Genomic DNA, 27,692 nt, shown 5'->3' on the forward strand with positions numbered 1-27,692 from the left:
TGAAAATTTAACAGTCCATGTTTAATTAAATCATAAATTAACGGGGCTTAACCATATTTTTTGGAGAGCCGGTTTAGATTTTACAATCCTTACCAAGAGGAAATTACTCCAAGGTTACTAGAATCAAGATCTTAAGCAGAACTGATCTAAAAAAAAACCCACAGCACTTTAATATTTAAGAGCGACAAATAGCAATTACTTTACTAATCTACAAGCGGACTACATTTTTCAAATCACTGTCGCTACAACAGTACATTTAATTGAATTTATTTTTATCCCCCTATATCATTTCCAAATCCAACAGATTTTCTTTCAGTAGCAATCTTTTTAAATTAACAACCAGTTAGCTAGCTTTAACTAGTTAGCTTTAACAAATTGTCAATTGTTTAACCAGTAGTTTCTTGAGTGAAATCTTACAAAGGATTGTGTTATCACAAGCAAACGCATCTATATCATATTCAATTATTGGTTTTTGGTTCAATTTTGAAGAAAAAAAAAAAATATATATATATAAACTCTGAATTTAAACTTAATTCCAGGGTTTACTTGAGAAATGTATCAAATTATGTCAGCAAATGTATAAAAAATGAAGATAAGTTATATCAGTGGTACAGCTGAAAGCAGATATGTGCTTTAAAAGAACAAACGTAACCTTTTCTATGTCTGACACAAACTCAAACTAAATCTTCCCTCTTGGCTGGCTAGGATTAATAAAATTATTTGATTAATGTCTTCAATTTACTTATTTGCTAAATGACTTAATAAACTTTCTTCAAACTCAAAAATGTACATATTTTTCTTCAGTATCCTGCCATTGTCCCCAATTTACTGATATTTACATTTACTTTCCCCTTTGCCTCAGAATCCTCTTCTCTTTAAGAGCTTGACATATGGGCAACTGTGGTCGGAGTTCATCCTACAATTGGTTGCCAGTTTGGTCCCTGCTCTGTTAAAGGGCCCCATGCCCCATTGAATGGCAGCCTGACCTTTGTCAGACTGCCCCAGGGCATCTGTGGCTACAATCCAGTAGCCCACAAACATCAGCTTGTGAATGTATGTGTGTGTGAATGAATGAATGAATGTAGTGTGAAGGGCTTCGGGAACTTGGTAAAGCGCTATACAAGTGCAGACCATATAACTCTGAACAGCCAGGTTTTTTGTGGCTATTCTGGATGGTGTAATTTTTCATCAGTCTTGTATTACAAATTTCATGAGAAACTTATTTTTAAAAATAATTGAAGTTCATGATTTGTTACGAATTTTTGCACCGGAAGCTTATTTGTAAAGGACCATTTAGTTCCACTCCTGCTTTTACTCTGAAAGTCCGACCGGATATAGTTTGGAATCTGACTATGATTGATCACAGTGGAACGCCGAGACAGGACGAAGAAGAAATAAGGACCGAACTTTGTGTGGATGACTCATTTCAAAGAATTATGTCGACTTGTCTTTGTTTTAAAAGCAGTTTTTAGCGTTTTGTTTTTTCCTCAAAACTATTCCGGAGGTAAAGAACTTGTCCAAGTCGGAGTATTTTCTTGTTTAAAGTAAACGCTGACTTAGTATTTTGATTAGGAAGCTAATCAAACCGCCTGGAAGTTGATGTTTTTTTTAACCACGAAGACATTTCCTGAGTGGATAACCTGGAATGTGTGTTCAGCTGCTTCCCCTGGAAGACAGCAATCTGACCTGGACACAGACTGTATGGGTAACAAAGAGGGGCTCTAACCTGCGAGAATGTTCCTTTTACCAGGTCGTCTAGCTTTTTACAGTCCAAATAAAATGACCGCCACACCAGGATGGAATGGGAATTATAAATGAGTCTGCCCCCCTCCCTTCCAACAAAGAAGCACACCTCTGTCGGATTGGAGCAGCGTCGAGCGAAGAGGAAAAACCTTGCGGGAAATGGAGCAGGAAGGCTCGTTGGAGCCAAACAACACACTGGCTGAGGTTTCTGTATTGTTAGCCCCGTCCAAGCTGCTCCTTCGCCCTGTTTAGTACCAGAGCATTCCTCCTCGTTACCAAATGCAGCAGCCGGGTTTCCACTAGTCGTGTGTGGGGTTACAGAAAAAGAAAAGGGGGTAAAAAAAAAGAAAAGAAATGAGGCTGGACTGGCTGCAGTTGGTGGTGGTTTTGCTGCTGAGTGGCCTCCGTGGCTCCGCGGTGCCGTTCGCCTGCAAAACCTCCGACGAAGGGCCGAAGAGCGGGGGGAAAAGCCCGGCATCCGACAGGAAGGTGGTCTGCAGCAACATGGAGCTCCATCAGGTGTTGCCTGCTGACTCCTTCCCCAACAGAACAGTCATACTGTGAGTTTCAGTCACTGTAAAACACCCACACACTTCTGTTGTAGTCGTTATTGATCTCTAAAACATATTTTCGATATACTTTTTACAATTAAAATGGTCAAATTGTCGCTTTGTCGGCCTCTTTCGCTGTTAACACTTTCAAATCTAACCAGTAGATCCAGCCTTCTCCATGAGCAAACTAATTGGAAAACAAGGTCCACCTGTGTGTAATTTAATCTCAGTATGAATGCAGCTGCTATGTCACGGTCGTAGGGTTTTTGGAGAACCTTTAGTAAATAAAAAGCATCATGAAAACGAGGCAACAGTGTAGATGGTAAAGTGCTAAAGTTGTAAAAGAACGTTATTCTGGGAAGAGTCCCAGAACAACTATTAGCTCTGCGTGTCACAAGTTTGGCTCTTATGGAGAATGTCAAGGGAATGTTAATTAATTGTTCCAATGGGACAACAGCACCAAACATTCAAGCGGGGCTTGAAAAGTTTAGATTGGATCAGTCTTTAAAAGGCCAAGTCAAAGTCCAAATCAAAAATTCAATTAAGAATGTGTTGTTAAGAGTTGAAATGTCATTCAATCCAATTTGACTGAACTCCTGCTCTCTTACACAAGTTGTTGGCAAACATTTCAGCCTCTAGATATGTAAACCTGCTAGAGACATTCATCAAAAATGTAAAAAAAAAAAAAAACGCTGTAATTGCAGTAGTTGGTTCTTCAAAGTATTGATGCACAGCAGCTTTCTTGGTACAAAATTCTCAAAACCATGTATCGTTTTACGTCCGCTACACAAATATGCACTACTTTGTGTCTGTCTCATCAAATCTCAATAAATTTATTGAAAACACAAGATGTGGAGAAGTTCAGGTAGTGCAAAAACCTTTCAACCTTTCAACCTCCACTCATGCTACTGAATTCATAGACACCCCATCTATGAGGCATTTACAAGAGCTTACAAGTCATGAATTAAGCCTTGTGGGGTTTTTACATCAGGATGTGACTCAGACTATGGTAGGATTATTTTCAGATTTAGCTCTTGACAGCACACACCTGAGTAAGCAGCATGCTTATACTCCTTTAGAGCAGTACTAAGTCTTGTTTTTACTTTCATTTTTCCTGATGTTTTATTGGCTGTGGGCTTAAAACACACACTGCACACACAAATACCATATATATTGGTATTTGAACTCATTTTTTTGGTTTTGTGTTGCATTTCATTGATTACAAATAAGTTGATAGAACCAGTCAGGATTTCTTGGATGACTTTTTTTTCTAAGTGAATTTTGTTGTTGTTTTACCCAGAGCACACACAATTTGTAGATTTTTAATTCTGCACAGTAGCAGTGAATTAATGTTTTTTTGCAGGAACACTGACACTTGCCAATTAGACTGGTGCCTGAAGCCACTTTTCCCTTCCTCTGGAACCGGACATGAGCTGGAATAGGCTCCCTCTGGTGTGAACTTGGGTGGAGCTGAACACCTGGCCTGTCTGTAAAAACAGACTTTATACTTTTTCAGTGCGACTACCTTCCTCTGTCACTGCCACGGGGGGTTTTCTTTGGTGTTTAACAGTCATTAATGTGCTGCTTGTGTTTGCATTCACTACATTTTGTAAACTTTTGTTTCTGGGAAACAATCTGACTTTATTGTAGGACACAGTTTTGTGTATTGGGAGTTTAGATTTGCTGTTGGTGCTTCATTCCACCAGAAATGGGTTTTCTTTAATTGAAAATTTCAACTCGTGCCAAGCTCCTGAACTTCAGTGCAGCTCACATATCTTGTTGTTTTTACTCGTGTTTGCCTAAGTAGATTTAATCATCTAGTTACCATGGAGACATATTGAGGTCTGACTGGTTGTCCATGACTTGGTAAAGACTTTAAGACTGAAAAGACAACATAAATAATTTCATTAAGGAGCACAGGAATAAGCACAGTTATTTCCTCAACTTTTAAAAATACAACCAGGAGCTCAAATACAACTGACTTTGTTGTTTACATAATAAAATATTTTACATGAACTTCATTTAATGATGATACGTAGCCTCTAAAATCAGTGAACTTTCTGGATGTGTAGAGTTCAACCGTGCTTGACCGTGATCTGGATACCGCTGCGTGTTTGAACTTTGCATAAAAGTCAAAGCTGCCGTGGAAACCTTGAAAATGGTCTGTCGTTGCTTTTCTGTCTCGCACTATGAAGCTTTTTTCACTTTGTCTGTGGATATAAACTCACTGTGTAGTTTTTTTATTTTCTAGACACTAGAAAATTATTGCTGTATATTGGGTAGACATAATTTAAAATTAAGCCTCGACTTCAGCATTTGCTTTCTTTTTTACGTAAACTATTGGTTTGTAAAATATCGTCTCACTTTGCTTTCTTTTCTTGTAACTTGGTAAATTAACCAAAATATAATCTGATCTAAAAAAAAAAAAAAACCTCTAATATTTCTAACTTTTTTTTTCTTCCATCATCACAATATCCCCACCACTTTTTGTGAACTTTAGTATCTCAACCATTAAAACTATACATTTATTCTTTAACTTTTTAGCTGGCCATAAATATTTATACGATATGCATGAAGTATATTCCAGTTTCAAAAGTTGCAGATGTGATATTGATGTCGATTATGGTACAAGATTTTGTGGAGTTGATGTATTTTGACTTTTATTTTGCAAACCATTGACGAACATGTTGGAAATTGGGAGTTTCTGTTCAAAAAGATGCTTCATTTTAATTATTGTTTCCACAGAACTGGGAAACACAGTGACTTAATCGTTGACCAAGGAAAAAAGCATTTGTTGATAAATGCTCAATTAAGTGTTAATTTTATACTCTTGTTAATTTTTGATTAGTCATTAAAAAAAACATGAATAAATTTAAGTGGGAGATTATTTTGCCGATTACAAAATGAGGGTTATTGATGCAGTTTTATAGATTTGAGGCCAATTTTAATAGCCATGTGATGAATTGGGACGACGCTTCCCGTCCTCTAGATATTCGGAATTGCTTTGGGATTAACTGTGCATAAATGGATAACCCAACAGTTCTTACTTTTGTTTTTCTGCAACACTGCTGTGCATTTGGCATCACCTTTTGAACGACATATTTTATCTTTGCCGTCAATGAGCTCAGTCACAGAAATCTCTGCTCTGACTCTCCGTGGAGAGGCCTGACCGTAAAGAAGGTAAAATTTTATGTCACAAAACCTTCTTAGTTGAGGCGACTGGGAAGCATGAATCCCGCCTCAGAGCTTACATTCTTGGTGTAAACAAAGACCCGTTCATTAGCCGTGGGCACACATCTCGCAGACGATTTCCTGTTTTCACTTATCAGGCGTTCCACTTTTAACAAACAACGAGTCTTGAGTTGTACCAGAAAACTTGCAAATCTACCCACGCGAGTTTGTACCTGTGCAGTCGCAAAGACGCTCAACGTAAAGGACTGATGGAGTGGCTTTGCCCCGACGTTTGGTGTGTGAAGTTGTTGACTGCAGTTCAGCTTTGGAGTCCTTTGTGTTGAAACAAAACGAAGAGCAAAAACCTGAGTAATGCAGTCTAATGCAGTCCCTGAACTCGACCGCCTTAGTAATCCGAGAGGAAATGACACAAATGTGTTTACAGCTGGCCTGTCCACCCATGCCAGAGGAGGCCCTCTGCTAAGTTACGAGTGCTCCAATTTGGCCTTTAGCTCTGAGAGTCGAAAAGTTTGAGTGGGCGGGTGTGTGCAGGAGTTCTTATTTCACCCTCCATAGCCTCTCACACAGGAACCGTCTGAGCTTTCTTTACTCATCCAGCTTATATTTCTTTTCAGGACTGGTTTTGCGTATATAAGATCAGTTCCCCTAGAGCAACCGGGTTGGATTTTTTAGAAGAAGTGCTCCTGGTCTTATCTCCTGCAGAGCAGCGCAGGATTTATGTGAGAAACATCCCAGGGAAATGTGCGCTTAGCGCAACGGCTCATCGGGGTGCTATAAACTAACTGGTTTCACTGGCCAAACTGGGGATAAAGAACCATTTCCTATTGGGTTCCACGTAGTTCACCTATAAAACTGACTGTACTCAGATCTGTGTAGAGTCGGACCGTTCTTCATGTCCGTCATCTCTTTGTTTTGCTTCGTTGTTCCAAATGTCTTTGAAGTATTTGTGCAAGGGGAACACAGGTGCTTTCACTCTTGTATTTGTTTTTTAGGAGTGTTTCTGCCATGCTGTTGTGCACACTAATGGAATGTCCCCCTGTGTCGTTCTTAAGTGGTTTTGCAGTGTTTGCATTGGAAAGCCAAAAAGTCCTGAAGACAAGGCACTGACAGCTGCATATCCATTCAGTTTGCAGACCAGCTGAGCTTTTATTTTGCAGGGTCGTCATTCTCTCCGTCCCGCTCCTTTTGAAAGCATAGTCATTCTTTAGTTAGCTTACAATTGTATATTTTGCATCAGTTTTGTTTTTTTTCCCCCTCACGAAACCGAAATGTGAGGTTATTTTTTTAAATATATATTTAAAAGAAGATGATTGTTGATGACAGTTTTAGATGTGGTAAATTAGAGATGGGAAGTTTTAATAAATATATTTGTTTCATCCCACTTTGTAGCCTGTGTTCAAAAGCTGCTCTTTTACTCACTAGTCACTTAATGTTGGTCTGGCAAATCAAATCCTACGTTCTAGATCATATCTAATCAGCTCTTTTTGATGTTGGTGTAGTATATAATTTATTTATTTTTATTTTACACAGATGATAGGCAATTGTATTTGCTTCTCATTTATAGCTTGTTTTTGCAGATATATTCCCAATCAAATATATCTTTATTTGAATGTGCACAGCCATTTCCAGGTTTTTGGATCTGAACAGGTCAAAAGTCACATAATCCAAACCCTTGGATTATGTGAAGAGTTGGATACTGACTTGACATTTAACATCGCATTAAAGGAGTAAATATATTGCAAGGGGTCAAGAAGAATTTCTAAATATTTATATATATGTTGTGCATTAACTCTAAACCTTAAGCTGAAATGCAGCTGGAAATATTTTGAAAATCTGATGAAGATGAAACAGACACTCATACCTGTGGACATTTATACAGCTGCATATCCAGCAGCTGTATAAATGTGTGAATTTTTAATTGCTTTCCACTATAGATGTCACCAAAACCATAAATTATGTAAAAACCAATTGGGACCTTTAATCTTAGGCTTTAAGCTAAGATAAAAACCCAGGCTATATTAATCTGTAGGGGAAATTGCACACTTACAGATAACATCTTTGATAAACATCTTTAAGATTGACAAAAATCTGTAGAAGTAAACACAGGATGTGTGTGTCGACAGGATCATTTAGCAGATTTTTCTTGGCATAAGCCCAAGTGTGTTTTACTTACTATAAATGCCTGAAGACTCTCTTCTGTGCTGTTAGAGGGCTGACCTGGAAAAAAAACTTCCCTACGCTGTAAACAGAGTCTGGAGACGTCAGGCTGGCGTGCAGAGACAGGTCCGCAGAGAAGTAGATGAATAGAGTGCAGACTTCCTTTCCACAGATTCTGAGAGTCAAATGAGTGGTATTTTTTTTTCTTTTGCTATGCGTTATTGATAAAAAAATCAGACATGAGACTTGCCATAAAGGCTTACTTTCTTTTTGCAGTCAAAGCAGATCCCAGCATTTTGTTGTCACAACCCTGTCATGAGGAACAAGGTTGGATAAGGTGGCGTGCAAAGACTTAAAGGGTGGAGGATGGAAAGAAGCCAACACTAGGCCGCATGACTTTTGGGAAATCTCCAGTTATTAAACGTAAAGAAACTCCGGAATCACCAGACATTACATGTCCACTTGATCTTGGAGAAGAATAACATAATCTAGTCCCTAGACCTTTTTTTAATTTTTACTTCTGTCTTTGAAGATTAAAGCTCGTTTGATAATCTTAAACAGCTTCCATCAATTTATTTGCATTTGAGTTTTGTAGATGTCAAGAAAACCAATACATACTACTGTCAATTGTTTGTGGATTTAACAGTCGAGTACTGTGTTTGTTCCCACGGAGAAAAATAGAAAACCTTCATCAAGTCTCCTCTGTCCAACCCCGGTAATGAAACCCCTTCAACGCCCTGTAATAGCTCCAGGATTGCCTCAGGTTGCGGGTGCAGCCGACATGCATGTCACTAACCAGCATGTTCCCTCCCTGCAGGCCAGAAACAAACTCTGACCACAAATCCCTGCTGTGAATTTCTGGCCTATTGGTTTTTAACACCCTTCCAGGTGAAGTTTTAAGAGAGACTGAACCGAACACAAAGCTTGGTTTGTTGTACCTCAGCATTGCTGACTGCATGAAGCAAATTATTTTTGTAGAATCCAGTTTGTCATCCAAAAAAACATGTAGATTTAAAAAAAAAAAAAAAAAAAGAGATTTCCTCTTACTTGGAAATTAAATATTATTAAGAGGTATTTAGTCTTTACGTGGGGCGTAACGAACAAAACTCAAGAATGAAACGGTATAAGATTTGTTCAGTTTGTCACTGTCGCTATCTACTGAGTAGTAGAGGAACCTTTTACTGCTGCATGAGGTGAAGCCATGTTGACTGCAACTAGCCAGATCTGTGACGTTTTAGCAATGCGAGATGTCATTGTTGCATCCTAGTGGTTACACATCATATGGAACAGTCGATGTTCCACATGATCTACTGTCTTCAAATGAGCATGATAAAGGCAGCCATCCTTCCTCCATTTGATAAAAAGACATTCCGTCCCTTTTGAATCCACTTTCATACACACATTCTCTGCTGATGTTTTGGTTTCTGTGTCCGGTTGGCTCCGAGGAGGCGTTTGTTTTCCTCCAGCTAATGAGTTGAACATTATGTGTGATTATTTTGACAGAAATGCTTGCAGCATAACAAACCAGGAGCGCACATCTGAGAGTTGCATCCTGTTTTTCAAAGTCAGCTGTGTTTTAATTGCCTTTCTTGCTTGATAATTTCCATCTTTGTTTTCTCCGCAGAATTCTAAACAACAACAAGATTCAGGAACTGAGAAATGGAGCCTTCTCCGGATTGTCTACGTTGGAAAAGTTGTAAGTATGGCTGCCGAGTCGAATTAATTCACTTGAATCATAATCTGCTTTTTGAATGTCCCTGCAAAGCATAGTTGTAGTAATGGACTCCAACTAAAGATCACAGTTGGTCTACTTTCAGTGTGTTTCGATATGTGCTCAATGCAGCCACTTCTGCATCTTCGCTGGCATCTCATTAAGGAACTTTAAACCATGTAAATGACGCGATGGAAAATTTTTTTGCTCATTTAAACCCATAGATTTTATAAAACTTGCCTGCAGGCACATACTGAAAATAGTAAAGGGAGTCTGCTACTAAAATAGCAGCATGGTGTCTTGTGTGTAATATTTACTTGGGAAATTAAACTAGATGTTGTTTACAAGAGTTTTATATTTGAGCTGTCAGACAGCGTAACGGCTCCAGTGAGAGCATGTCTGCACACTCCATCCTAAAATCAGAATTTTTATGTCTAATCTAATCTTTGCTTATTCATGAAGCAACCTTATTCAGTCTAATCAGTGGAGGCTGCTTACATGGGAGCCCCTTTTTTAAAAACTTAGTTGGTTTTTAATCATGTTAGGCACTTGAACGTAGCCAAAAGTGTAACTTTTAAAAGTGTAGGAGAAGATGTAAAAGTGGAAAATAATGAAGAATGGTACACAGTAAGTGGCCTGTATGTGAGGTGATGAGAAGTAATTTAGTTTTGTTTACAAATGTTAATGTGAAATCTGTCATTTCTGTCCCTGAAATGTAATTTAACATATTTGTTTTGTACATCAAGATTATTCCAGAAAACTAAGACTTTTTTGTGGAAAGCATCTTTAAACCTTACCCAACAGATGACACATTTTTATTGTCAAAGCCTTAAATTTCATCCAAAAGTGCCTCAACAGAAGTAACCCATCCCTCCACAAGAAAAGCTTTGACTTGCAGAGTGGAGGGATTCACAAAACACAAGCTGGGATCCTGCCAATGGAATATGAAAGTCCCCAAAAATATGAAGCACCCAGCGGCTCTGAGGTTCAGTCAGTCAAGGCTGTCAGTCTATTCTGGAAGACTGGAGGTCAAAGTAGAAAGGGGCTAATTATAGGAAGTGTTGCTATAATATAAATAGCTGCTTGGGTATTCCTAGGATTCCATTATTTGTCAATGGGAAGTGGGTGGCCTGAGGAGTTGTCAAAGTACAAAAGAATAATTTCTATATTGGCCATTCAAGGTAGCATGAACTTTATGCACAAATTTTACAGAACAACTTAAAATGATTTCCGCAAACAAAAAAAAGGCAGATGTTACCGTTCAGTGTCGCACATGCTTTCATCTCGCAGGTTCGGCTTTCGAGAGACCTGATGAAACGGGAAGTTAAATAAGAAGGGAGCTAAGGGGACTGGTCAAAATTCAGCTGAGTTGCAGTGATTGGTCAGGAAATAAGGAAATGCAGAAAACATGAAAGTGATTGGTCAGATCTGCGGGAAAGTTGTGACGACGGGTGAAAATGGCGAGTTTGCGCAAAATTTGTGAACGATTGATTGAATTTGCATTTGCAGTTGCGTTCGCAACATTGAACTTCCTGGAGAGATTGGTTGAATCATCCAAGAGGGCCACGGTTAACTCTGGGGGAGCTGCAGAGTTCCACAGCTCAGGTTGACGGAGCTTGAACTATTTTTGCGAAAAATATTGGGATCAAGTTTACAGTAGACTCTGAAAGACTGAAAATGGTTCTGATAAATATTTTTTGAAAACCATGCGTCATTTTCTTTCCACTTCACAACTATGCACTGCATTGCGGTTGGTATTCATAAAATTTGTTGGCGCAATGCTCCATTTGCTTTCTTCCCCAAGACACGCATATAAGACCTAGACCAACGCAGGGTGGTTTCTGACATATCTGTCGTTTTTTGTCTTGGCTCCCTTTACTGATTGAGAAACATCATCCGTGTCATCCGACTCTGCTGCTGCGGCCTGGAATGTTACAATCCGTACTTCCTTCCTACACGGAGATTCAGAACGTGGCTCTGGGCCTGAGCCTGAGCATATGGGCCACCAGTGATTTATCACTCGGGAATGGCTTCATGCAGATAAAATAACCAGACCATTAATGGCCCCACTTTTACCCAAGGCTACAATAACACATGAGTGCATTGATATGGAATTTTAAGTGCATGATCCTCCTCGCTTTAAGCTCAGGCTGCCGAGGGAAGCGAGCAAAAGCTGACTGCGGTTCTCCCTGTTTTAGAGAGACTTTCACTATGAGCACTATAAATTACATAAGTCGCAGTTTTCCAAATTCTTGCTCATTATTTTCCTCCTCAATCACATATTTACAAGGCTGCCTTGATTATTTCCTGTGTAGCCGAACGGCTCTCCTGGGGGCCGAGCGGTTGGTTTTCAAAGCTCAGACCTTGAGGATAAAACGGAGGGTCTGCTCCGAATGTGTGAAATAAAAATCTTTGATCTTTCTTAAGGAAAGCCTTGTAGGCTCTCGTATGCGATGTTTGTGAATAGCCAGCTATTCTGCCCGTCTTTGTCTCATTGCAACCCCCCTCCCAGCCAACCTACTGCAGTCCGTCTGCAGACAGAGAGCTGAGCCTGCTCAATGGTTTGCTTGCTTTTGTGATTATAATGAGGCCAAGCCGAGGGCAGAGGTGACAGCCGTGAGATTCCCACACACACATTCACACTGAGCATGCTCCAAAACGGCACTCCCGCCTAAAATCTAAAACTCCATCACTTTGTCTGAGTGTGCTGGGTCTCTAAACTTTCACCCTCTGTTTTTTTTTTTTGTTTTTTTTTCCTCCTGTGTCCAAAACGAAGTGCTCCCTCATTTAGAGGGGCTAAATGCAGCCTGAGACAGAGAGGGGTGGAGAATTGATTTCTGTCTGCACCGCTCTCTGCGTGAAATTGAAAAGTAACTCTAGAGGCCCCTGTGTTCTGCTGGGGGCCAAAGATGTCACTGCTTGTTTTTATAAGCCACTCAGAATCCCCCTTGTTTCCCTCCGACTCTCTTTCTGAAAGCAGTGCTGTGGAGGACAGCTTATTAGATGGATGGATGAGAAGGATCCTGAAAGAAAAAGCTGTTTGTGTTGCTGTAAATAACATGTTGATGGAGTTTTCCGTATATATTTTACTTTGACAGAAAAATCTGTGGGATTATTGCAGTACTGTTCAGCTTTTTAAACACAACTGGTTTGGATAGTAAATCATAGAGTAGAGCTGCTAAGTATCCCGAATGGTATTCTGCATTCAGACTGCACAATACATGACAAATTTATAGTCATCACAACATCAGTTTCAAGAAGTATTGTGTGGAGCGCAATAATTATTAGCTACAATATTCCAAGTGTTACAAGCTTGTATTTACAGGCTATTGTTATATTTAGCTGTTGGACAGCCATTCCCATCGGACACAAAGGACATCGCCCAATAGGCGAAAGGTCATATAGTGATGGATGCCCAGATGAGAGAGAAAATGCCACATCTCATACTGTATCATTGTCACAATATCTTCTATATTATCACAATAGCAAGATTTTCTAATATCTTGAAGTCCTAGTCAGCAATGTTAGCATGCGCTATGGAGTAATCCTTTTGACTTTTCACAAAACATAAAAGAAATATGATCCAAATGTTGCTGCCAATTTTTGGCCCAACATATTAATTTGTATATATAGGATGGGGGAAAAAAAGTTTGTTTTTTTTCTGTGTACTTAGGAGTCTTAATCAATAAATAAAATAACAATTTATAAATAAGATAATTTAGCTATCCATGTATCACAACCCATAGCCACATTTATGAACCTTGTCACACATCAGATGTTTTCCTGATATTATGCAGTGTTGTCACACATAACATTGGCTTTTGACCATAACAGCGGTATTAATATCTGATATCGAATCAACCCAAATTTTCATATTGGTGCATTGTCACAATAAATCTAAATTTTTATTTAAAATTAAACACAGGGTGACATTACCATAGGTGACCCTCATGACACTAGAAATCTACTTTCCAGAGGTTAAAAAGTAGACTTATTGATACATTTACAGTTTTCCTTTTTAATTGAATGCTTAAACTGGCTGTGTTGGATATAATATAACTCTGAGAGTCAGAGACTCTTGTCCTTGTTTTCTAATCGGAGCGAAGTGAACAATTGTATAAAAGCGGCCTGATGTGGAACAACTGAATTTCATGTATCAACACACATGCTGCAGCTCGTTACCGTGCCAAGCCACTGATTTCAAGAAATGAGCTTCAGGTAATCTTTTTGTCAGTAAAACATTATTTTAATGAGAGAGGAACACAGTTAAAAACCTTTAGCAGTTGCTGAACTACTGTTATGTTTGGATCTAGTTCAAGAACACTTTTGAAACACAGCTTTAATGCTCTGCCAGCTGTTTCAAAGCGAGAATGTCCAGAAAAGCCGCATTTTCTCTGTGCAAATAGGCTTAAAAGATGCCCGGTCATGTGCAGTTTTCAGTCTTTGAAAATCAAACAGTGCAGATAGGAGTGGTTCAACATGGGTTTTCTTTAACCCCATTTTCTTTTCTTTTTTTTTTTTATCTGGGTTCATTTGCAATTTTTTGGTTTGTTGCATGTGGTTTAATTTTATGTGTAGTTCTGCCACAACAGATTCTTTAAAATTGCAACAAATGCAAAGTCTTAACAGACTGAAACAAACTAAAACTGGTTCTGACTTGGCTATGAGGATCTTCCAAAAAAAAAAAAAAAAAAATATTAGCAATTTCTTCATTGCCTCTTCTCATTTCTCACTCGGCACCTCTTTGCTGGAATACTATCTCTGCTTGCTCACATCAAAAGTTTTCTGGAGCAATAGATGTTTTGTCTACGGCTCGTTTGTGGTCTGGAAGCCACCTGTAGTTGACAGCCCGTCGACATCAAACGGGCAGAGTTACCCAGCGGTGCATTGTGTGGGTTCAGGTGGCGAGTAGAGAGCCTCTTCTACCTCCACTTTAATGAGTGACGAGGCAGTGCTGGCGCAGGTGAGCGCCGCGGGAATTCTGTGACCTCAGTCCTTTGAACCCTGGGAGAAGCAGGTGTGTGTGTGTGAGTGAGACGGAGAGAGAGCGAGCCAGAGTACGCCTTTGAGGGTCAGGTCATGACAACAGTTGTGTAGTGATGATAGGTGTTTGAGTTTGGAGGGAGGTCTGGTTGCTGTTGGATTAAAAAGTGCGAAACGTTTTTTTTTTTTTTTTTTTTTTTCTCCTGCTCTCCTTTAATTATAGGTGTCTGTTTCTGCACCCTTTAACTAGGAATTTTCCAATCTTGGAAAATTCCTAGTTAAAGTTCCTAGTTCCTCTATGAACTCATTTCCCTTCACATTTTATGACCTGACCTCCAAACTGTCCGCTCATGTCTGTAAAAACCTTAAAACTGTGGTTGACATGTTTTGAAAATGTCCAAGGAAAGCTCTGGAACTGGATTAGATCCTGGTATTATAGAGTTTTTGTCAAGAATTATTGATATTACTGCTGTGTAATATTTTTTTTTTTCTTTTTGGTTTTTGGCTTTAATCAATCAATCAAAGGGAAAAAAAGTGAAACAACAACAAAATGGTAATTACGTCTGTTTTCCCAAATCTTACTGTACAAAGATTTAATTATAGATAATTTTCATTAGATGGAAAACAAACAAAATTGTTGAGTTTGAAAAGTGAAGTGAAATGCAGTGTACTAAGTGTTTGTTGATGCGTTGTGATCCTATTTAATCAAGTAATAAATATGGGATTTTGCTGTCAAACTAAGATATTAACAATTAAGAAGCAGGGAAACCCAGTCCTCATTGGTCATTGCAGGTGTGTGTGTGTGTGTGTGTGTGTGTGTGTGTGGTGACCTGTTCAGCTGGGACTCCTTGCCTCAACACAGCTGTTATTAAATTTACAGTTTAATCAGTAAATGGTAGAAAAAAAATGACCGTGACTTGTTCAGAATCAGATTAAAGTGCTTTTTTTTTTGTTTTGCCTGACATGATTTGTATAAAATAACCGTGGCAACAAGGTGCGTTTTTTTTTTTTTTTTTCTTAAACCACTGGGAGCAGCTGTAGTCTGTAGCTGGGTCTCTCAGAATCAGTATTTGAGCAGTTGTAAGAAGTTCATTTATGATGTTGTTGAAACGATTTACTTAAATGATTGTCATTGCTGTTTCTACTCCTTCCAATCTAATGGGGGGGAAACCATTTTTCTTTCTCTCCACAGGGACCTGCGGAACAACTTGATCAGTCGTATTGAGCCGGGAGCTTTCCTGGGATTGAAAACTCTGAAGAAACTGTGAGTATCGGAGCATCTGCTGTTCCTTTGTTGACTAGTTAGTCAAATATTTTGACTGTGTACTCCACATTCAAGCGGATTGATCAGACTTTCAGGCTTTAAGTCTTTTGAGAATTTTATCTTAAAGAAAATATTTTATATATTTTTTTTATTTTCCCTAAAGTCAGACTTCATAGATACAAAGAGTTAAGCACCAAGAAGAAGAGGCCTGGTTGGCACATAGTGTGTGTGGCACACAGACCAGTGACGGTCTGGGTATGTAAATAATTAAAATTGCAGGATGCCAAAATTTAGTCTATAATCAAAATTATTGTCATACCCTGATATGACACCCCTCTTGTGAACGCATAAACATCACATACCAAGCTGTTGAATGATGCGACCACTTGACCTCCTGTAGACTGGTGATCGTTACCCAATGTTTTTAATGCGAAAGCTGTCTGCAACTCATTATACCACAACTCAAATCCTTTACTGCCTGTTCTAGATGTTTCCAGCTTCTTGCAAATCAAATTTTCGTTTGAAGCAAACCAACTGGTTTGCCCTAAAATGTGTTGTTTGCTGCAAAAGTAAATGTTTTCCGAATCTTTGCAGTTCCATCATCAAATGGACATTTACTCACTGGAAAAATGACATTTATTCCCTCATCCATTTCCATAAAGATGAGAATTTATAAGAATGAGTTGCTCTTAACATTTAAAGTTTGCGTAATCCATGTCATATAGTGCCTGTTTTCATCATGAAGCCTGGAGTTGCCTGGAGACTTGAGACTTTACTATGCTACAGAGAAGCATGTAGAAATTGACTTTTGATTTTACATTTGATCAGTCTGTCAAATCAGAATCTGCTAAAATCTTTATGAAAGGGTTGGACAGAATCGGTGATTAGAAATTGGCCTAAAAATCTGTGATTGGTTCATTTGTACGATTGTAGAAAATGTGTGCTCACACCTTCCAGAACACATTTTGGAGATAATCTTGTAAGAACTGGCAATGACATTGGAGAACTTTTGCTGTTTTAAGACATCTTTTTTTTATTATTATTAATTAATTTTTAAAGCTTAGCCACTGTAGGAACATCTGAGCCCCATTTATAGTCTGATAGCCAAACTTAAAAAATGTTTCAAATTTTTTTTGGGGAAAATCATTTTTAAATAAAAGTGGGGCACGAACCCCATGCAAAACACCTTTTCTTCTCAGTTGCTCTTTGTGACGGTCTGCATGGGAATTTTGCCAGGATAAAGGTGCATCATGAAGCAGGAGTCTATTTCCAGCCTTTTGTTTTCTTTGGCCTTCTACCAGAGGCGCTCACTCTTTGATAAAGGGAAGAGAACTTGAATGTATTTATGTCCCGATCTTATTCAAATGCGGAAAACCAATCTTGGGTGGCGTGCAGCTGTTCTCGTTGTGACTCGTGGGTGTAAAGCTGTGCATCTGAGTCAGTTGCATGAGACTGAGGTGGAACACAGCTTGAGTTGGATTCATCAGATAGTACCCAGCGCCTGCCAACACAAACTTTAGCTTGGCTGCTGCTGTGGAACAATAAAGAGCTCAACATGAAGGCAGTCGGCTCCCTGGTTCAGACCTGCTCTCATTTCCTGTCCAATTCTTCTTCTCGGTGTATATTCACGCTCTGCTCTCAGATCAGCAGCAACTGAAACTTTTTTTTTCTTCTTCTTTTTTTTTTTTTTTTTACCGCTTTGCAGGTGCAACACCTCACATGGAGGCGCTCGCTAAGAATGAAGTCTGATTTTTACCGAAAAATAACTGCTTTTTACTGTGCCCTCGGTCCGTCTCAGTTTATTTACAAGGATGGGTCAAAATCAAAAAATGGAACACGCAGCTAGGCGTCTTCTCCAAGTTTTTGGAAAAATTTAAAGGGATTAATTGGCAATGATGAAAAATTCCCCAGCTTCTAAGTAGCTCATGATATTTGCCAAAGTTTACGCCATCCAGAAAGTCTTGGAAAAGCTTGAAGATTTTGCTCATAATGTTTTCGCTCTTTCTCTCGGCTCAAGCTGGTTTTTAATTCCCCCATCTGTCCCTCTCCTTCAGCGTTTCTTAATTAAAATTACCTCTGCTTCGAGTGTCTTGGCAAAGGCCATTGAAAAGGAGATTTAAAGTAAAAGCTGCTGAGGTTTTGGATTGCAGTTTTTCTGCATACAGTGTGCATAGGATGATTTCCAAACATGCCCTGCATTTGCAGATTGCAGGAGGAAATTGTCAAGTTTCAGATTTTTCTAAACTTTGTGCAATACTCAACTCCTTTTATATTCTGTTTAAACTATCGCATCACACATTCTTAACACCCCAAAAATGTAGTGTTTATATTTTCTAAGATAAGTGTTTCTCCTAATTTTCCTCTTTCTCCTCTTTTTCCCACTTTTCTGCCATAAGCGTTATTCATTTAAAAATGAATAAAAGTGTAACTGGTCAGGGGTTTTTTCCAGGTATTGAATCTAGATTGAAAGTGTGTAAATTATATATGTTATCATGCTAAGATTGAACTAAAATGAGGTTGAAAAACAAACTGCTACCCTCCATGGGGTGGGGGGGGGGGTAATATGGGTGCACTTCCTTGTCATCATGATTGCATCTTTTACCTTTCAGTTACCCACAGCTGATACATTTTCACCAGTTTGAATCCATTTCAACACCCTTATTTTGCTCTGCAGTGGATCCTTCTGGCTGCAGCCCCTTTTTAATGTGCATTCCTCCAACAGCTGAACAGGCTCTGCTCAGACCTAATCACATTAGGCTATTTTTGCTTCTCCTCAGCATGTCATACGCAGCAGCTGACATACTCTGCTGAAAAACCATCCTTCCTGCTCTTAATGTGCTACATTGCAATCTCTAAAAGCAGTGATTAAAACGTCGTTCGAGGGATCCGGTCTGGTTTGCACATTTCGTAAGATTCCAAACATAGCGGCTGATTACAGTAACTATGATCTCCCGTCTTGTGTGAAGTTTGTTTAACTTTCTTTCTAATATGAATCAAGGCAATAAAAAAAGAACTGAAGGGAAAGCCCCCCTCTTTCAAACCCTCCACTTTTCCATCCCCTGCTCTGTCCTTAGCACGGCGCACAATACTCGCTCAAATTGGCAAGCCTGCAACAGGCTGTTATTCATTCTCTGTCAAGTGGAACTAATAACCTCACACTGTGAATTCCCCGCCTGCTACCTTGAAGACAAACGCCAATAATAAAAATAATAAACGCTTTGAAGTTGGCATATGACGACCAGCCATTCTCCAGGTATAACTTTACGCTTCTCAAGCACTCCAGGGTGTAATTCAGCTGCTGGGTAGACGTCTGTTCTTGTATCATCTCTTCATTTTTTATTTTTTTTTGCTTTGCACAATTCTGAAATTCAATCATTACTGGAGGAATATTTATTACATTTTACAGGTTTAAATTTAGTCCCTTGCAAATTTGTCTCCCATTTTCTGTATCTTCTCCGTGGTTGTCGCCAGAGGTGTTGGTGGGTCTGGGGCCCGCCTCCACAGGTGATTGGACTGAAAGAGGTTTTTCCAATGATTTTAAATGCCAACAAGAAATACAATTCAAGACTATTTAAGGTTCATTTACTTGCCAAGAGCAAGTGACACTGAAACCAATTTAATAAATCAACGTACAATAAACCACACACATTGGTGTTTGTGATAAAACAATTGTTTGAATTGTTTAAACTTGGTCTTTATTTGAGGAACAAGTTGGTGTTATTTATTGCTAAAATAGTTGTTTGCTTTGAATTGCCATGTTGCTGAAAGATGCTGTACAAATAAAGTTGCCTTTAATTTGTACTTTCACGCAAAATGTCTGAAGTATGATTCTGCTGTTTGTAAACGGTAGTTTAAAAGAAGGAGGGCTTTTCACACACACACACACACACACACATTAACTGTACTAAAGGTTGCCGTGGCGATGTGGAGGTGAATGTTGACTTTCCTCAAGGTTCTAAACAACAGAGGTTTAGCTAACTGACAGCAGCAGCAACATCCATCTTCTTTGCGTGTTCATCTCGAGAATCAGCCAGTATTCCTCACGTCAGTTGTGTCGGACACCTCTCTCTGATGTTTTCCTGAGACGTCGTCTCGGGTCACATCCAGAGTTGAAGAAAACAGACACTTTTGATGTATTTGACATTAATCATAGGTGATTAATCGCCTCCCACCATGCCGCTTCACCTTTTAAGGTTTCGAATCCCCCTGCAGGCCCACACAGACATTATCTAATACCGTCTTGGAAGTTGTTAACCTGTCTGCTGAATGCTAGACGTCCCTGTCCCAACCTGCCTGCTAAACTTGGTGTTTTTACTTTTTAAGTGGAATTAATTTTTCTATCACTAACTTTCCCTTTATTGCTGTAAAGAAATCTCTTTTATTGCTCTTTTTTTCCCCCCCTTCTCTCCATGTTTTACAGGGACCTGTCCAACAACAGCATTAGCTGTCTTAACGGGGACGTCTTTAAGGGCCTGGACAGCCTGAGTCGGCTGTAAGTATTGTGTGTTATCCTGAATATAATGATGAGTATAATTGGTGAAGGGCTGACATCTGCCCTGTTTTTATCTGCAGAAACCTTTCAGGAAACATGTTCTCCTCATTGGCTCAGGGAATGTTTGACAGGCTGGTGTCTCTGAAGGCGTTGTAAGGAGATAATTCTCTTCTGTTTTGCTCAATTTATCCATCATGCGTCGATCCAATAAAAACCATGTTACAGACATCGTGCTTGTTGTTGTTTTCAGAGAGTTTCAGACACCCTACCTGCTCTGTGACTGTAACCTTCGGTGGCTGCTGCGTTGGATCAAAGACCGTAATGTTTCTGTGAAGAACACAAAGTGCTCGTACCCTCAGTCGCTCCAGGGTCAGCTCATCACGTCTCTGAGGACAGAGCTCCTTACATGCGGTAAGGACACAAACTGGAGCTGCTCAAAATCAGACCTTTCTGTTAAAATGATCACACGTTTGCCTGGTCATAAAGATGTTATCCTGAAACGACAGCCTAAATGAAAACTGAAATGCAAAACTCCACATTATTATATGTACAAGATGTCTACACAGTGCGGCATAAATACAAATCCAGAATTTTGTTCAGATATTTTCCAGGTGTTTTTCCAAGTATTTTTTTTTTCTATACAAATATTTTCCATTACACTCTGACTTTTCTCAGTCTCATCAATTACATGGATTGTCTTTCCATTGGTAATTAATGGGTACATTTTGTATTTATGCTTTCCAAAGGACTTGAACTTCTTTTAAATTTACCATGGAGTCTGAAATGTAAGCATGATGATGGCAGACCAAACGGTGTACAGTGTGGCCCAAATATTTGCACTTTGGTTTTCTGTGGATTCACCTGTTGGCAGATTTTTCTCTGGATCTAAACTCCAAATTTTGGGGGGAAAATACAAATTTGATTTGTTCCTTGACATGCTATTGGCTGTCGTTTAAAAATCAGCCAATCCATGAGTGCCTTTTGTTTTTCTTGGCATCTTAAGCCTTTTTGTCTTTGCCATCAGGGGTCATGACAAAAATTAATATGAAAGCTTTATGTAGGGTTTTTAGGGCTGCAGTCTTAGATGCCTAGCAACCTTATGAACAGTTTAAATGCAGTTTTTTTTTAAATAAACTTTGGTTATGACCCTTGTAATTTCCTCAGTTTAATTGGCACAGATTTTGTTGTCAAACTGGTGCGCTGTGTGTGTTTGTGGAAGCCGGGTTTGTGCAATGACACGTCGGATAAGACGCAGCCTGCCCAGGCCGGCGCTGCCTTTGTTTGCACCTGCTCATGTCTTATCAGTTTGGCTCTCGCCTCCTTCTGGGATTATAAAACACATGACACAGATTTACAAGGAACTCGTTTCCTGACATGAATTATAAGTAGCCTTGAAATGCACCCAAATTCAGCTTCATTTTCATTTCATTCTTTTCGTCTTTTGTTTGCCCAAACTAAGAAAATGTACTGGGAAAGTATTTTTATTTTGGCGTTTTCCAGCCCTTGATGTGTTCACGTTTGTCCGACCGTTCCTCCCTCCCTTACATTTTCCACATATGCAGCAAGAATCTGCTGTAAATTTATAGTGAACTTTTTGCATTTATGCTTTTTAAAAAAAAAAAGAGTCTGGAATCGTCTGCTATGTTGATATGAAAAATGTGTGGAAAGCCTTTAAAAATCACACTGATTTACTAGCCGACTCCTTGCTTCTTTCCAGATGCTCCGCTGGAGCTGCCCTCCTTCCAGCTAACTCCGTCCCACCGTCAGGTGGTCTTCCAGGGGGACAGCCTGCCGTTCCAGTGTCAGGCTTCCCTCGTGGCCGAGGACATGCAGGTCCTCTGGTACCAGAATGGCCGCATGGTCAAGCCAGATGCCACTCAGGGCATTTTCATAGAGAAACGCGTCGTGCAGAACTGCTCCCTCATCGCCAGGTAAGACTCGCGTCCACGTCTGCCAAGCATTTTCACGTCAAATGAACATCTAATTTCCGTTCCCATTTTTCCAATCAGTGCCTTAACCATCTCGAACATCCAGCCCGGTTTCACGGGGAATTGGGAGTGTCGGGTCCGGACCAGCCGGGGGAACACAACCAGGACTGTGCACATTGTGGTGCTGCAAAGTTCTGCCAAGTCCTGCGCTCCTGAACGCATCTCCAACAACAAAGGAGAGTTCAGGTAGATATTGAAAAGTCACGCTGAATTTAATGTTGAACTGTAAAGATGCCATTTTCTGTCCAATACAGTTTTATGGCTTTTACTGAATTATTTGTACTGTTACATTTTAGGGAGAAATGATTATACAATTTACAGCTTCAGTTATGAATCAAGCTGGCATTGGGTCATCATGGGACCTAACTTATCAAAATGATAAACATTTTTAGAAAAAGAAAATTCGAGCAAGACAACCAAGACTGTATCAAAAATATGTATTTTTGATAAGTTGTGCTATCTGTGCGTCCTTTAATTTGACTTTTTACCACCATGAAACTCACTCATGGACCTGGCTAGTACTAAGAACAATGTGAAAGTCCAAGGAGCTCAATGAAGATCTAAGATGGAAAATTGTAGATTTGCACAGATTGGGGAAAATCTTTGAGCTAAACAACTTCAGATTGAAGTACAAATTATTCAGAAGCATCACCACTTGGCAAAGGGCTTGGAGACAAACGGCCAACCCCATCAACCCCTGATGAAAAGACATTGGTTAGGATGTTTGGTAGCAACCCAGCAACCACACAGCTCTTCTGTAAACTGTAGTGCCTCTGTCCCCAACGAAGTCAGTTTTACATTAAAAAGCGTCTCGTTTAAAAAGCAGTGTCTTCAATCTTGACTCAAACATTTAGTTTCCCACATGGATCTGGTAAAGCCCTTCTGGAGCTCAGCGTTATGGTCAGATGAGGCAAAGATTAACCCGAGTGTCCATAACAACAGGAAGAATGTTTGGAGGAGTGAAGGTGAGACTTTCAGAGTCGTAATAAACATAAAAAGTATAGGAGTGGCTTCTATCACTTTCCAGTCCTTGATAAATTTGGAGCAAAGAAAACTGAGTGTAATTTTAAAGGCACTTTTCTTTTTACATGTTTTTATTAACTTTTCATCTCTGATTTTCCTAATTATTGTCCAACCCATTGACTCATGGTTACAGAAAGCACAAAGATGAATTTCACTGCCTTTGGGTTCTAGATCAAGTTTTTGAATTTTAAACTGTATTCAAAGTGATCAGGATCACATACTGCGTTTTAAAGAATATTAAATAAATGTAATTGGTCCCAAATCTGTAGATCTGTAAATATGGTGGTCTAATTTAATCAAAATGCCCAAAGTTAAATTAATAAAAAATATTAGGAAATGCTTTAAATATGATTAAAGGTGTTTGTTGTAGTCCTTCATCTTGGATAGGAACTGTTCAGGTGATTCATTGAAAGCCCAGAACAATAAGAATTTACTGCAAAGAAAAAAGCTGATTAATCGAGGTTCAAGTTTAATAGTCGAGTCGAGTTCAAAATAGTTGAATGCATTTATATCAAAGCATAGACATGTTGCTGTATGAGTGCGTCTTTGTTGCTTTGCCAGCAGTGCCACCTGGTGGCTGATTGTAAAAATCACAATTGCATGACACACACATTAAAATGTTATTTAACTGAGGGTTAGAAAGAGGAAATTGAAAACGTTAGCCAGATAAGTTTGACTGGAGTTTAATTTATCCAGGTGGCCCCGCACTCCGGCAGGAATCAAAGCCTACCTTCCCTGCAACTCGCCGACGTCCAGCGCACGCGCTTATTCGGGCGTCCCGAGTGAAGAACGACAGGCGTGGCGTCACTGCAGCCCCGAGGGCCAGTGGATGGAGGGCGACTACTCCCAGTGTCAGTTTCAAAAAGAGGTCACCAGGGGTCTCTACGTCATCAACCAGGTTTGTATCCTACTGTTATTTTTCTTTCCCTTTTCTTTCTTTTTTTTTTGTCTACACATTGAATCAACTTTCTTCTTGTGTTTCTGACAGATGCCTCTAAACGAGACCAATGTTGTAATCAAAGCTCAAAGCCTGTTGGTGTACACGATCGATGCTGCCAACCTGTCAGACAAGATGGACATCATCTTCATGGCTGAAATGATTGAGAAGTTTGGCAAGTTTGTGGAGAAGTTTAAAGACGTAAGTTGAAGATGACAAGATTTGATCAAAGCAGCTGTTGGCTTTAAGTCAGCTGGAGGTTAAAAACACTGAAAAGCTTCTTCTTTTTAAGTTGCTTAGGCTTTCTAACGTCAAACCCGTTTTGACACGTAGTTTTGAAATGCAGTCTCTTGTGAACTTTTTCATCTCAGGAACTTTTAGACATTTGAAATGGTAGCACATAATTGTGAAGTGGAAGTAAACATCGGCTTAGCCTCAATCTTATTGGACAATTTAAAAATACTTTATTTATCCCAAATGGAAAATAAATCTTGTTATAACTCCTGTCATCCAAGTATCTTCAAACAGCTGTTGTGGATGATAATGCTGTGGGAAGGAAAATGGACTCTATTTACCTGTTGGTTGACTTCTGAAGGGAGTTGATTGTACTGGATTTTGTTAGCGTTTTGATAACACAACTAAATGATGTAGAACTATTTGAACGGATTGTGTCACAATGAAAAGGTTTGACTGTGTTCTTGTTGAGATTTATACTTTCTCCTCTTCACTTTCCCAGCTGGGTGAGGTGATGGTCAACATGGCCAGCAACCTGATGCTGGCCGACGAGAGAGTGCTGTGGATGGCCCAGCGTGAAGCCATGGCATGCAGCCGCATCATCGCATGCCTGCAGAAAATATCCGTCTACCGTCTGGCCACGGCACAGGCTTTCTCCCTGGTCGGCCTCACTAATGAGCACTAAAACGTTCACCGGGTTTTTGTTGACGGAGACGAGCATTCAGTTTTTCCTGTCGTCCTCTCAGACGTCCCCCAACATCGCGCTGGAGGCCCACACGGTCAGGGCCAACGACTGGAACGGCATGACCTGCATGCTGTTCCAGAGGCCCAGCCCGGAGCGGCTGCCGGGCCACGACCGCCAGCTCACGTTCAAATGCAACACCACCGGCTCCTTCGCCTCCGTCCTCTACAAGGTCAGCTTCCAGCAGAAATGTCCATAGTGTTTGTGTGTCCAGTCGGTTGTCCTAGACGGCCAGGACGGGGCGCGTTCTGTAAAATCCGTTTGTGTCCGAACAGAGCACCGTAGTGGAGGCTTCGCTGCAGCTTCCGCGGTCTCTCTTCAGTCAGGTTGCCACTCCTGGGCAGACGGACGATAACGTTTACAAGCTCTACCTGCTCGGCTTCCGCAACGGGAAGTTCTTCCCCTCCACCGGGAACAACTCCCTTCTGGCTGACGGAGGGAGGAAGAGGAGTGTGGCCACGCCTGTGATCATGGCAAAGATGGGCAAGTCCTGCATATACAGTCTTGGGGAAGTTTAAAATCACGCATCATCTAAAAGAGACAATTTTGACCCCGTAAATCTCTCCGCCATCAGACGGCGTCGCTCTACGTTCCCTGAAGACCCCCATCAACATCACCCTGCGGCGCTTCGCTCGCGGCTCCGACGCCGTCTCCGCCCGCTGGAATTTCAGCCTGGCTGGCGATCAGGGAGGGTGGAGGAGCGAGGGCTGCCGCATCCTGGAGAACCATGACAACTTCACCACCATGTCCTGCAACTCTCTGGGCAACTACGGTCTGCTCATGGTAGGTGGAGCTGCCCCATGTCGTTTTAAATGTTTAAAAGGAGCAGAGTCACTCATGTTTTATACAATTGTCTCGCCCTCTAGTGGCCATTAGTAGTTAGAGCTAGAATAGCCTCTAGGGTTCATAAACGTTGTGAATGAAAGCTGAAGCTTCTCCGTATTCCTCTGTTTTAGGACTTGAACACCATCGAACAGTTCTCTCCAAGCATCCAGCCGTTACATCCAGTCATTTACGCTACAAGTGTCATCCTCCTCCTCTGCCTGTTCACAATCATCCTCAGTTACATCTACCATTACAGGTAAACACCAAAATAACTTTGTAATGGTTAGTTTAGTTGTGCAAAAATACTTAGAGGTTGTGGTGTAATGTGAAAAAAATTGCAAACATTCAGAGCATATAAAATTGGAAGCTTCTGGGGTTTTTTTGTTTGTTTTTTTTGCAGGTCTGTTCGTGTGAGTCGCAAGTTTTGGCACATGCTGGTCAACCTCTGCTTTCACATGGCGCTCACCTGTGGAGTTTTTGTAGGCGGCATCAATCAGACACGATACGCCAGCGTCTGCCAAGCAGTAAGTGGGAATCGTCCTTCCCTCCGCACTTTAGACTCCAACTCTCAGGTGTTCCTCTTTCAAGCTTCGTGCTCGACAGTCATAAAAGAACCAGGGATTTTGATGTTTTCTGGGAGGGAAAAAAAATGCCGTTGGCTAAGATAACTGATCTTATGAAACATGGGGAATTCAGTAAGAGATGCGTTTTCTTGGCTTGAGGTGAGCCTACATCTCTTTTCAAAGTGTGTTATTGCACTTCTACAAAATCATATATCTTCTCCTAAAAATGAAACAGAGCAGACTGTTAAGCAAATTCATACAGCTGATATACCCTACATTCACTGGGCTCCTCTGTTTTTGTAGATTATTTGTCAAAGAGTATTTATTAGCAGTTCTTTGTTACTAATAGCTCATCAGCTTTAGGCGTCTGAACCTTTTCTGTTTGGTCAGGTTTTGAATCAGAGATCCAATGAAGATATGGGCAAGTTTTTGCCATTAGTCATTTTCTTGTCACTTTTTATTGACATAATGTAAATCTATACAAATCTGCCTGACTTAAACATGTTTTTTTTTTGTCTTTCCCAGTTTAAATTGCTTATAAAAGTTGTGCTGAATAAATAAACTCAACTTAAACGTTGGATTTCACTCAAATTTTTATTGTGAGCTTATTCTGCTGTCTCAATTTAGGGTTCAAGCGCTGATTGTTGGAATTTACTGTGATGTCATAAATTCGCTGAACTCCTTTGCCCATACATGACATTGCAGCCTAATCTCTTCCAGGTGGGTATTCTGTTGCACTACTCCACTCTGGCGACCGCCCTGTGGGTGGGCGTGACGGCACGCAACATTTACAAGCAACTCACACGCAAAGCCAAACGCTACGAGGAGCTGGACGAGCCGCCGCCACCCCCACGACCGATGCTCAGGTTTGTTTCCAACTCCAGTGAACGATGAAAGCAGAGTTCCTGGGTGGGATGGGAAAGTCTGGAATTTCACTATTTTCGTGTTCTGGAAAAATATTTTGTTTTTCAGATTCTCTTCCCCTTTCCCATGTCGGTCTATTTGTCCATATTTCGATCCAACCATTCAATCCGTGGATTCCATCCATTCATCCGTATAAGTTTTAATCCATCTGTCCATATATGGATAGATATACGTACATCTATCCAGCCATCATTTTTTTCCTCATTCATGTTTATTTCAGATTCTTTGTTGAAATCTGATACCTCTGTACAAGTTCAGTGGGAATATTTTTCTTTATATGTACATTTTGGAAGAATATTTGCCAATAATTTTAGATTCGAGTCTTGTGCAGAACTCCTGAGTATGTGTTTAGTAATCCAACTG

At 40.1% G+C, this 27,692-nt stretch overlaps 1 protein-coding gene across 1 annotated transcript in view; it reads left to right on the plus strand.

Annotated features, from left to right (window-relative positions):
* The first annotated feature begins 1,299 nt into the window (after positions 1-1,299).
* Positions 1,300-27,692, plus strand: part of adgra3 (adhesion G protein-coupled receptor A3) — a 28,914-nt gene continuing 2,521 nt past the window's right edge. Inside the window, exons 1-17 of the mRNA XM_007559956.2 lie at positions 1,300-2,303; positions 9,268-9,339; positions 15,530-15,601; positions 20,022-20,093; positions 20,174-20,245; positions 20,344-20,504; positions 21,811-22,024; positions 22,103-22,267; positions 23,801-24,002; positions 24,093-24,242; positions 24,778-24,936; positions 25,022-25,189; positions 25,293-25,500; positions 25,592-25,800; positions 25,974-26,098; positions 26,243-26,366; positions 27,126-27,271. Of these exons, the coding sequence (XP_007560018.1) occupies positions 2,098-2,303; positions 9,268-9,339; positions 15,530-15,601; positions 20,022-20,093; positions 20,174-20,245; positions 20,344-20,504; positions 21,811-22,024; positions 22,103-22,267; positions 23,801-24,002; positions 24,093-24,242; positions 24,778-24,936; positions 25,022-25,189; positions 25,293-25,500; positions 25,592-25,800; positions 25,974-26,098; positions 26,243-26,366; positions 27,126-27,271 (2,525 nt within the window). The 5' untranslated portion in view covers positions 1,300-2,097. The remainder of the gene's footprint in view (positions 2,304-9,267; positions 9,340-15,529; positions 15,602-20,021; positions 20,094-20,173; positions 20,246-20,343; positions 20,505-21,810; positions 22,025-22,102; positions 22,268-23,800; positions 24,003-24,092; positions 24,243-24,777; positions 24,937-25,021; positions 25,190-25,292; positions 25,501-25,591; positions 25,801-25,973; positions 26,099-26,242; positions 26,367-27,125; positions 27,272-27,692) is intronic.

The sequence above is a fragment of the Poecilia formosa genome, unplaced genomic scaffold (assembly GCF_000485575.1).
Source record: "Poecilia formosa unplaced genomic scaffold, Poecilia_formosa-5.1.2 Scaffold111, whole genome shotgun sequence".
NCBI lineage: Eukaryota > Metazoa > Chordata > Actinopteri > Cyprinodontiformes > Poeciliidae > Poecilia > Poecilia formosa.